We start from the raw sequence: 12,235 nt of genomic DNA on the forward strand, positions 1-12,235 counted from the left end.
AAAACGTCCATACGCATCCCCACCCGATGTCTAATCACGCAGTGGCCGGGCTAGCTCTTTCTTCACTGCCACCACGTGTGTAACACAGACCACAAGCCACAAGTACATGTTCGATGACGGCACCCATCCACCTCTCCACAGAGTGTCAAAAGTCATGAGGCCACAGAGCTAAGTCTTGCCCAACCACCACCACCATCATACAGAAACCTCAAGCCACAAGTACATGTTCAATGACAGTGCCCATCCTCCTGTCTACCGAAGGTCGAAAATCACGCGGTCACTGGGAGGCTCTAGTACCAGAGAGAGAGAGAGAGAGAGAGAGAGAGACCTTCCCATGCTGAGTACAGTATCAGTACAGTACAGTAATTTCTGTACCAATGCATATGATAGAACTACAGTACTGTACTGTACACAGTACAGCACTGTATGTGTGTATGTATAGTACAATACTGTACAGTACACTTCCATTCAGTATGGGTATTCATTTCAGTGCCACAGTCACTCACCTTTGCCGAGCAGCCATATTGGGATAGGTTGGTTTTGGTAAGGTACACATATACAGTACTGTACTGTACACAATACAGTACTCTATATGTGTACAGTATGTACAGTACAATACTGTACTGTATAAGACACTTTCATTCAGTATGGGTTTTTGTTTCAGTACCACAGTCAGCCACCGTAGCCAAGCGCCCTATTAGGAAAGGTTAGGTGAAGATATCCTATGTGATTTTGCCTGGGAAAGACATTGAGCATATCTTCGAGAAAATTCTACGGTTATTTTTGAACGGAGGAAGCGAGCATTGTTCCCAGCTGAGGGGTACCGGCGGCCACCGCATGTGTAACACGGACCACAACCCACGAGTAAATGTATGGTAAAACCGCCTGTCCAGCCCTACACTGAGTGGCAGGAATCCTCCGGCTTCTCGGATTAGTGCAGAAACCCATCATTACGTGCACCTGTCCGCTTCCCTACCGAATGGTCAGAGTCGCCTGGCAGGCCACATGAGTCATACACTGCTTGAGGTGGTGATCTACTGGGCATCCACTGTTGCCGTCACTTACTAACCCTTGCCTGGGCAGACAGAAGTGAACTTTATAGACAGATGTCAGTTTGCTGCATGTGGCTTCCTCTGTGCTTGAAAGCAACCGTTAGGTGCGATATGGCAGAGCCCTGCTTGCCGGCAAACAGAAGCCCTCACCTCACTTCCCACTTTTCTGCCCCTCATGTGTGGTTCTGCTTGCAATGATGGCTGTGATTGCAGTTGCATTTGTGGTGGTTCTCTACCTTCTTCAGGTTGTGGCCTTGCACTGCTGTATTCTTGTGTGTGTGTGTGGTGATGGCCCCACCACCACCTGAGAAGCAAAAGAGAAAGGTTCTGAGTCTGGAGAAGAGGCGTGAGCTATTGGGCAAAGTTGATGCGGGCTGGACCACAGGATGCATTCTTTGTGAATATGATCTAGCTCATTCAACATTGTTTAATATCAAGAAGTCACGTGATGAGGTTATGCAGTACAGACAGGACTTTGGCAAAAGTACACTTCGTGGCAACAGGAAGGTAATGGCCCTGTCCCGGCACGCCATTATTGACTGGTCGACTTTGATGTGGTTTCGTCAGCAACATGTTGCCGATGTGCTAGTGCGTGGGACCGAGGTGAAGGCTGCTGCTGAGAAGTTTGCACACCTGCACAACGTGCAGGACTTCAAGGCGTCCGAGGGATAGCTCTTTCGGTTCAACTTAAGCCATTGACTTTCTGGATGTTAGGCACACGGCAAAGCCTTGGAGGCGGCAATGGAAGAAGTAGACCCGTTTCGCCAGAAATTACAGTGCCTGATCAAGGACGATGGCCTTGCTCTTGGTCAAGTCTATAATGTCGATGAAACTGGTCTGTTCTACCGCTCCTTGCCCACCCACACCCTGGCTGAGGAAAGGGAGAAGTCTGTGCCTGGTCAGAAGTTGTCTAAACAATGTCTTTTTTTTTTTGTGCTGTGCCAATGCTAATGGGACACCCAGCCTTAAACCTGTTGTTGTTGGGCATGCAAAACAACTACATTGTCTCCATGGGTTGATGGATAGCCTGCCTGTTGTGTGGTACCATTCTGTGAAGACCTGGTTAGTGCTAAGATCTTCAGAGATTGGTTCCACAGACATTTCATCAAGAAGGTTATCTGTTATGAAATGGAGGTCCTTGGAATCACTTGCGACCAGGTGAAGGCACTCTTGCTCTTGGACAATACTCCTGCGCATCTGTCTGAGAAGGATTTGGTTGCTTTTGATGGGCGGATTAGGTGCATGTTTCTGCCACCTAATACGACTGCTCTGATTCAACCAATGGACCAGGGTGTTATCATGACTGCCAAGAGACTGTACCGCCGGAGGTTCCTAAATGAGGTGAAGGAGTTGCTGGTGGATGAGGACACGGTGGAGGACACACGTGGGGAGCAGACCTTGCAGGATCTTTGGCGTTATGACCTGAAGTCTGCCGTGTTCAACTGGGCGAACACGTGGAAGGAAGTCTCTGTCAGAACCCTCGAAAGCGGTTGGTTCGTCTCCTGCAGGGAATCGAAGCCGAGCATGACTGCAAGGGGTTTGACGTGCATGATTTCCACAGTCGCCTTAGACAGGCAGGAGAGCAGGTGGACATTGATAACGTACGGGATTGGTTGGATGACGACGGTGGCAATCCTGGTTACCAGACCATGTCTGATGAGGAGATCGCTGCTGCTGCCTCTGTGGGCACAGAAGAAGACAGTGGGACCAACAGGGATGAGGACCCTGACTCGTGGCCCTCCACAAGTCCTTCAGTCCCTTGTCTCAGTGTTGTCTGTGGTTACCTGGAGGAATGCTGGAATATGCCGAGCACCCACACTGTGACAGGGAGTTGGTGCTGCTCTGCTTGGCGATGGAGCTGTGGGCATTCCGCGATGCTGTTATCCTCCGGCAGAATTGTCGGTCCTACCATCAGACCAGGATTGACTCATTCTTCAAGCCTGCACCCCTCATGAGTGCAAGCCCATTCTCACCACCACCACCAGCTCCGTATCCCGCCTTCACCTTCAGACCCGCAGCCGAGCACGTCGACAGCTGTTGAGTCTCCATTAGATGTAAGTTTCCTTCTGTCTTCAGAGTCTCCAGAGGTGGGTAGGCCACCATCATTGCACTGCACATCACCGGTCATTACCCAGCTCCAGCAAGTTGAGGATGACGAGGAAGAGTTCTTTGATCTCTGTTAGATGCTTGTGTTTGCCACTAGATCACAGGGGACAACCTGCTGGAGGTGACAGGTTACGAAGCCTGGCAGCGGTGCACTGGCTGGTAAGTACCCCAGCCGAATGTTTTTTGGCAGGTAGCTTTAGGTTTCTTTCGTAGATTCCGTGGTGCTAAAATTTATTTAGGATATTCCTATGTACGTTTTGATGCCAGAATATGCCAGAATGACCTGAAAACACTACAAAAATAAGGAGGGATAATGTACATACAGTAGTGTTTAAGTAGGGTGTTTTTTGGTTTATATATTTTTTTGTGTGGTTTTCTTGGTGTTGAAACTTATTTAGGATATCCCTATGTATGTTTTGATGCCAAAATATGCCAGAATGACCTGAAAACACTACCAAAATAAGGAGGGGTAATGTACACACAGTAGTGTTTAGGTAGTTTTTTTTTTTTTTTTTTTTTTTTTTTTTTTTTTTGCATAGTTTTGTTGGTGTTCAAAATTATTTAGGATATTCCTATTGTTTTTATGCCAAAATATCCCACAGTGACCTGAAAACGCTACCAGAATAAGGAAGGGTACTGTACATAGAGTAGGGTATAGGTAGGGTGTTTTTAGGTTATCATTGTTTTTTCTGCATGGTTTTCTTGGTGTTTACCATTACTTTTGATATGTCTATGTGTGTTTTGATGTCTAAGTATGCCTGAATGACCGGAAAACACTGCCAAATTAAGCATACGTTCTGTACAAATAAGTTAGGTAAATAGGTTGGCAGTGGGTATAGGTAAGGTCTGGATGTGGTAGGGGAATAGTGTTCATTATCCGGATGTTGCCACCACCTGGACATGCCTTTGGCTCTATTATGTCCAGATAGGTGGTAGGTGGTGGCGGCCATCATCCACTTACGTGATGTAGTGCTGCCTACTTCTTCCTTAGCCTTTATCAGTTTTTTTGTGCCTGCCCTCCTCTCTTTCTATTTTTTCCATCTTTCCTGTCACTTCTTATTGTTTTTCTTTTCTTTATGGGTGGCTTTACATTGAGTGATAAGCCAAATGGTTTCCTGTAAGTCAAGAATCCATTTACAACGCTGGGTGGTAACCATATAACCAAACCATACGTGCTCCCTATGCGTCAAGTGGGTTGGTGGAGGGTTAGTGCCCCTCCCCATAAAACAAATAACTCAAAGTCAAATGGCCACCCCTTATGGGATTATGGCTCTTGCACCCCTTTTCATCTTCTCTTCACCCCACACACCACCTCACATGCTGGACATATTTCTTCAGTGAATACCTTGCACACACCTTCCACTTCCCCCATTTGCTCCAAATTTTATTTACCTAATTGCTCCTCCACCTCTCTCCTATATTCTGCCTTTTTTTCATCCACGTGCAACATTTCTTCCCTCCTTGTATGGACTCTTTCCTCCTGTCCTTCCCTCCTTCTATTCCTCCATTGCACTTGAACCTTGACTTTCATCACCTCCAAGTGTGGTCAGAAAGTTCACTCCTCCAACCTGTGTATGCTCTTGCATCCAGCACATACCTTCTTATTCTCTCATCCACACACACATAATCATTCATTGCCTTCCATTCATTCAGTTCACTATCCACCTTTCTCATCACTTGCCATGTATACCTGTGGATCATTATGTGCCAAAAGAGGCTATTGGCTATCACTAACCCCTTCCCCACACAAATGTCCACTAAAGCACTGCCTTTCTCATCCACTTCTGCAGGCACACCCCACTCATCAACTACTCCATCCACCTTCACATTCCCTACTTTTCCATTCATATCTCCAATCAGTAACACTTTCTCATTCCTTTCAAACTTTTCCTTTCATGCATCCACATTTGCCCAGAAGTCTTCTTTCATTCTGCATGCACAATCTTGTGTTGGCGCATACACAGAAACAATCGTCCATGTTTGTATTCTCACTTTCAATCTTACCCACACAATCCTTGAAGCAGCTGATCCACACTCACTTATAATCACTTTCCATCTCTTGCACACAACAGTACATACACCCTCTCTTGCCCTCTCATTCTCACCTACTCCCGTGTATATACCCCATCCATACTCCCACACTCTCACAGTCGCACCTCTTCATTTAGTTTAGGTTAATCCACATATGCCCACCTTTGCACCCTCAAGCACCTGGAGAATTTCTAACTCTTTCACCTCATCATTTGCACTCCTTACATTCCATGTTGCAATCCGTGCCATGTCCATTGTCTGGTCCTCAGTCATCATCTCTTGGTCCGTCCTGATCCGAGGCTTTGTATTTTAATAAGTTGTTTTCTGAGGAGGGGCACTAACCCTCCACCAGCCCACGTGTTTACACGTAGGGAACACGTTTTGGTTGGTTGTAAGGTTACCACCCAGCATATTAAATGATTTCCTTGTTTACAGGAAATCATTTGGCATGTCACTCATTGTAGAGTTACCTAAAATAGAGTACCACTACACTGAGTGGGACTCATACACTCACTTATCATAAATACTGCACAAGATAGAGTTGCTTCACACACTCTTGTGTCAAACTGCACATGGTTACACTCCCTCTGCATTGACAGTACTGCCACCAGCCCTAGATATCTATCCCTCTATCTGTTTATTATCAGACGCCTTAATCCTGTAAGGGGTGGCCACAAACAAATCGTCTCCATGTCGCCCTGTCCCCCGCCATTTCACTGCCCTGCTCCCAGCTCACACCCCCCTCTCTCATATACCTCTCCACTCCATCCCTCCATCTCATCCTTGTCCCTGCCTCCCCCACTCCACCTCACTCACATACACTCTCCTTGTCTGTCTCTCACTCTTCATCCACTCCACATGGCCAAACCACCTCAGTGTGTTTTTCCTAATGCTTCTTATCACATCCACATCCACACCACAATGTTCCTTCACTTCCCTATATGTCAGTCTGTCTCTCCATGTGACTCCACTGCTCCTCTCAAGTAACTAATTTCCACTGCTCTCACTCTTGATTTGTGTCCTTCCAACGAGGTCCAAACTTTGCTTCCAGATGTTAGAGTTGGTAATTGCAATACTGTATTGACTTTTTTTTACTTCCATGCCCACTTGCCTATTTTTTGTCACTGCTTTGAAAGAGCCAGCAACCTTTCTTCCCTGTTGTACCTTTTCAAGCACTTCACACTCTAAACTTCCATGCTTACTCATCACACTACCCAAGTACTTAAAAGCTTTCACATTTTCCATTTCCTCTGCATCCAACCTCACTGTACATTCACTGATTTCATTTCTCTTGAAGATCATAACTTTACACTTTCCTGCATTCACCTTTAGATTCCATTGCTTACACGCTCTCCCAGACTCATCCACCAAGCCTTGAAGCTCCCCTTCATCATCACTGAACAACACAGTATCATCTGCAAACAGCAGTACAGGGAGTTTCCAAACCCTGCTGTCTCTCATTAGGGCTGCTTCAACACCCATGCCCTACCTTGTATCTCTTTTATAACCCTATCCATATACAGATTGAACAACCATGGAGACATGACACATCCCTGTTTCAATCCAACCGTCAGGTAGATACATTCACCTACTTCACTATTCACACTTGCTGCGGCCTTAGCACCCTCATACATACTGTTCACAGCATTCAACAACTTCCTATCTACTCCATTTACTCTTAATGCTTACCATAATCCTTGTCTATCCACCCTGTCATATGCTTTCTTCAAATCCATAAAGGCTGCATACAACTTCTTTCCCTCCCCTAGAAACTTTTCCACCAAAGATCTGAGAATATATATCTGATCTACACAACCTCTTCCCTTCCTAAAACCTCCCTGTTCCTCTCCAGCTAATTCCTCTGTTATTTCACAAACTCTGTCAATAAGTATCCTACCATATACTTTTCCTATTACACTAAGAAGACAAATGCCCCTATGATTACCACACACTTGTTTTTTGCCATTTCCTTTGTACAGGGGAATAATTATACCTGACTTCCAATCCTCTGGGACTCTACCTTCCTGCCAGGCCAATCTGCACATCTTCCACATCCATTCTACTACTGTCTCTCCCCCATGCTTCAGCATTTCACCGCACACTCCATCAATTCCTGGGGCATTCCCCATTTTGACTCTCTTCATTGCTTCCAGAACTTCCAAACTGCTGATTTCTTTCTCTCTTCTCACTTCCCTCCGTCTCCCAGCCACTCCCCAGCCACTTATACTCACATAACTTTCATTCTCTTAAGTTCAACAGTTCCTTAAAGTGTTCTCTTCATCTACTGACATTTTCTCCCTTCTCCACTATTTATCTACCATTTTTATCTTTCACTCCCCAACTATTTGACACCCTGTCTAACTTTACCCCTTTCTTGAACAGTTTCTTACATTCCCTCCACTTTACACTCAAATCCCTTCCAGATTCCTCATCCACTCTCTTCTTACTCTCTCTCACTACTCTTATCACCTCTCTCTTCCTCTCTGCATATAACTCTCTCTTACGTCTCTCAACTTCTTCCATGCCTCTGTTTCTTATCCACTCACTATATGCTTTCTTCTTTTGTGCCACAGCCTGTCTCACCTCTTCATTCCACCCAGATATCACTTTTTTTTTTTTTTTTAATCTGCATTTACTCTCCAACCTGTGTCCCATTCTAACTCTCCACTTCCTAAATCTTTCCTCTGCCTCCCTTTCATTCTCTGCAGTCAGCAAAAAGTCACCAACATATGACATATCTCGTGGGAGTCGATTTTCGAAGTCACGTGGGAGAGCTTCAAGCACCATGGCAAATATTAAAGGGCTCAAGGCTGACCCCTGATGCATGCCAGCATTCATGGAGAATTCATCACTCAAATCTTCATTCACTCTTACCTGGTTGTGAGGACCTACATACAGTACATAACCACAATCACTCCTACCAGCCACTCCTTGACCCCCACACTTTCTCATTGCCCACTTCACAACCACCCAAGGTACTCTGTCACAGGCCTTCTCCAAATCAACAGAAACAAAATGCAGCTCCCATCTTTTGCGTGTATTTTTCCTTAAGCTGTTTAACATTGAATATGGCACGGGTAGTTCCTTTGCCTGACATGAACGCAAACTGCGTCTCATCGGTATTCACTTTTTCCTATATAAGATTCTCTCCATTATCTTCATTATCTGGTCCAAAAGGTTTATGCCTCTACAATTTCCTCTTTCTTGGGCATCACCCACCCCTTATACATATTAACAGTTACATTCATCTGCCAGTCATTTAGGACAACACACTCATACAGTATAACTGAATTTACAAATCAGCATCAAATCTCACTCCTTTATCTCCTGAGACCTTCAACATCCCAGCAGTCAACTCAGATACACCCACCACCTTCCCAACAGTATCCTGCCTATTTCCCTACTCACAGTAGCAGCATCAGTCAGTGGTCAGGGGCCAAACACTGGTTCTGCTGACTGAGGACACACTCTGCATGTCATTTTTGCAAGTGTCAGAAAATTTTACTTTGTTCTAGAGACTTCCTGAACCGGCGGTGTTAGATACTAGCACTATCCTTCATTAACTCCTTCACAGCTACCAATAGATTCATTCCTATATTAGATTGAGGTGTCCGGTATGTGCAAGATTTAAGTAAAATTTATACCCTCGGTCTGAAGAGATTAACCCCTTCAGTATGGCGATAACTTTTTCATTTCATTCGTACTATCTTTAAACAATTTATTTTAGCTTAGTGATAGAAATTAAGTCATGAAGGGGTTTATTAAGGCTGTATCTAACTCTTCTGCTATGGAAAGTTTCCCCTAAACTGATTATTTTGATGGTAGCAAAAATATACTTTAGAAATAATCATCAGACTGAAGGGCTGAACCATGTAGCAATGTTTCTAACTTCTTTTTGCAGTCATACTTGTGTAATGTGGAGTCCCGTGATCTTGGTAGTGATGTGTTCTACAGCAATCAGGTGTTGTGTCACACCCTCAATGGCAACCCTGTGCCTCTCCTAACCATTACTTCACGTGAGGATGTCAAGGTAAGGAGACAGCAGTTACTGTCCATCTGTCTATCTATCTATTGCCAGACGTCTTAATCCTGTAAGGGTGGCCACAAACAAATTGCCTCCATATCGCCCTGTTCCCCACCATATCACTGCCCTGCTTCCAGCTCCTATCCCCCTCTCTCATATACCCTTCCACTCCCTCCACCATCTCATCCCTGGCCTCCCTCTCCCTCTCCCCCCCTCCATCTCACTCACATACACTCTCCTCATCAGTCTCTCCCCTTCCTCCTTTCCACGTGGCCAAACTACATCAATGTATTTCTCCTAATGCTTCCTATCACATCCACATCCACACCACAATGCACCTGCACTTCCTCATTTGTCAGTCTGTCTCTCCATGTGATTCCACATGCTCTTCTCAAATAACTCATTTCCACTGCTTTCGCTTTTGACTTGTGTCCCACCAACAAGGTCCAAGCTTCACTTCCATACATTAGAGTTGGTATCACAATACTGTCATGTGCTCATTAAAAAAAAAAAAAGTGTGAAACCATTTTTAAGAGTTAATAGTCATCAACAATAAAGGGAAAAAAAACTATACTGAAGTTGTCAGCAAGGAGTGATTGCATACGTCTCACTTCCCAGATACACACTAATACAGTAATCGTGAATAATAAATGAGTCAGCCAAACAGTATAATTTGTAAGACAGTATAATTCACAAGAACTGAACTCACATAATTATCTTACTTAACTATTTATGTCAACATGTAGTGTCTTCACATACCATAAGAACCGAATTTTCTTGACCAACGACCGTCAGTTCATAACAGACTTTGGGCACAAAGGCTTTTTTTTTCACACTTGTTGCACTAAAGGTGAAAACATGAATTTTACTGCTCCTTCATCATTAACTTTTTCTTCCAACAAAGAAACCATTCACATCATAAACGCACCCTACTCATTTTATCTGTGTGATCGTTTGCTTTGAAACTCCCACACCACACGCCGCTGTGTCACACAGTTTTACATTTTCCTTTGGAATAAATGTTTGTCTTGTGTTCATAGCACTTTCAGGGTGCCTAGGCATAATTAAAGTTAATGTGGAACCTTGTGCTCAGAGTTCTGAGAGGAAATGAGGAGCAAGGAAATAAGCAATTAAATGCTTCTCATCACAGCAACTGTCCACACAACACTGAGGCAGGTTGTGGCACTTGGTATCGGATATGGGTCATGTGGGTCGGGTCGGGCTGAGGAAGCTCATCAGCGACCGACAGAAGCAATACACATGACTTGTAAACAAACGCAGTCATCTGGAAATCCAATACCTAATCCCACCCACTTCCCACAGTTTCTCTCGCGCAGTTTAGTGATCCTACCTTGCTATTTAGTAACTATAGGAGAAATTAAATGTCCATGTTATTGTAAGATTGTTGTTTCTTTTTGTCTTAAATCGCAACTCTACTGCACATGACTCTTGTAAATTATAGCTAACTGCTTGTCAGTGAAGATGTTAGGGACTCTGTACGGAAATCCAAGTTTCTTTGAAGTGGTTTTACCAAGTGATCTAACATAAGAGGTCCAGCTGAGGGCATTGTTAAGTGAAACACCAAGAAATTCAATACTTTTAGAGATTGGAATATTAGTAGCATTGAAGGTAATAAGGAATCAGCCAATACAGTCCTCCTTCCTATAACACGGCTAATGTAGACTGACAACAGGCACGTTATATGTTCCATATGTTTCCATTATAAAGGGCTAACCTAGACTGGACATTTTCCAAAATCGTCCTTTTCACCCCACATCCCACCCAAACCCACCAAAAAACACCCTGCTGACATTCATTCTGGTACTCATACACAGGTAGTTATTAAAAGTACATAAGGATGGTTCCGAGACATTAATAAAAAAGGTTTAGGTCATTAACCTGACTGGCTCTACTGGCCACAATGCTGATAACAATGCTCTGTACCACAGGAGTAGCTACTTCAAACATAGGCACAAGGTGGGAGACCACCAAAAAACAATGGAGAACGCCCCAGCGGCCAGTGGAGTCAAAGGCTATTCGTCTCATCAACTCTCCTCCTCTTACTGGCTTCCTTCAACCTCTTTCTCTTCACCGCACTGTTGCCTCTTTCTCTTTTCTATTGCTACTTCAATGGTCACTGCTCCTCTGAATTGTCTGCTTGCATCCCTCCACCTCTACGACAGGCGCATATCACCCATCTAGCAATAAACTTTCATCCCTTTTCTGTCCAGCACTTTAATGCAAGAGTTAACCATTACTCCCAGTCCTTCATATATGCAATAGGTCAACTCTGGAACTGCCTCCCTCTGTCTGTATTTCCTACTTCTTGTGATCGCCAGTCTTTCAAACACAGTGTGTCCAGACATCTCGAAATGTATGGATCTTGAATTTGGCTCTCTTTTGTATTGTTTATGTTTTTTTCTTGGAAAGAATATTTTGCAGGCTAAGCCTTTGGTTCCATCTTCCTCGCATAAAATATATGTATATATATATATATATATATATATATATATATATATATATATATATATATACAGTAAAATCTCAAATTTCGATGGACATATGTACCAAAAAACCGCATCTAAATTCAAAACATTGAAATTTAAACTGAACTTCTTATGGGAAAAATCAATTTGGGTCCAGGGCCTCCCAAGTTCACTACGTAAAATCATGATTTTTTGCCCACACTCGCTGTAAACTTTATGAACTATAAATGTGGTTAAGTAACTGTAGTTCTGCACTGTATTGCCATACTGTATTGGAGTGTAGAATACAGCAAAATTTGCTACAGTTTGTCAGTATCCTGTCACAGTTTTGATTACAGTAGTTACACACACTGTACAGTACAGTACTAACCTTAGGTTATGGAATATTATCACATGGCTGGCTGGTGTTGGTGGTGTGTGACAAGGGTGGACCACTTAGTTGAAGTAGCCTCTTCTGTGGAGGTATCCAACCCAAATTCCTCGAAATGAAAATCATCCTTGAGTATCTGGACATTTGCAGTGTCAACATCTTCCTC

At 43.9% G+C, this 12,235-nt stretch overlaps 1 protein-coding gene across 1 annotated transcript in view; it reads left to right on the top strand.

Annotated features, from left to right (window-relative positions):
• Positions 1–12,235, top strand: part of LOC145415663 (cytosolic carboxypeptidase 1-like) — a 340,545-nt gene that overhangs the window by 322,472 nt on the left and 5,838 nt on the right. The window contains exon 19 of the mRNA XM_080284878.1: positions 9,091–9,219. Within this exon, the coding sequence (XP_080141004.1) occupies positions 9,091–9,219 (129 nt within the window). The remainder of the gene's footprint in view (positions 1–9,090; positions 9,220–12,235) is intronic.

Source organism: Coenobita brevimanus, chromosome 103, assembly GCF_032717465.1.
Source record: "Coenobita brevimanus isolate Jiangsu-jjx chromosome 103, ASM3271746v2, whole genome shotgun sequence".
NCBI classification, from domain to species: domain Eukaryota; kingdom Metazoa; phylum Arthropoda; class Malacostraca; order Decapoda; family Coenobitidae; genus Coenobita; species Coenobita brevimanus.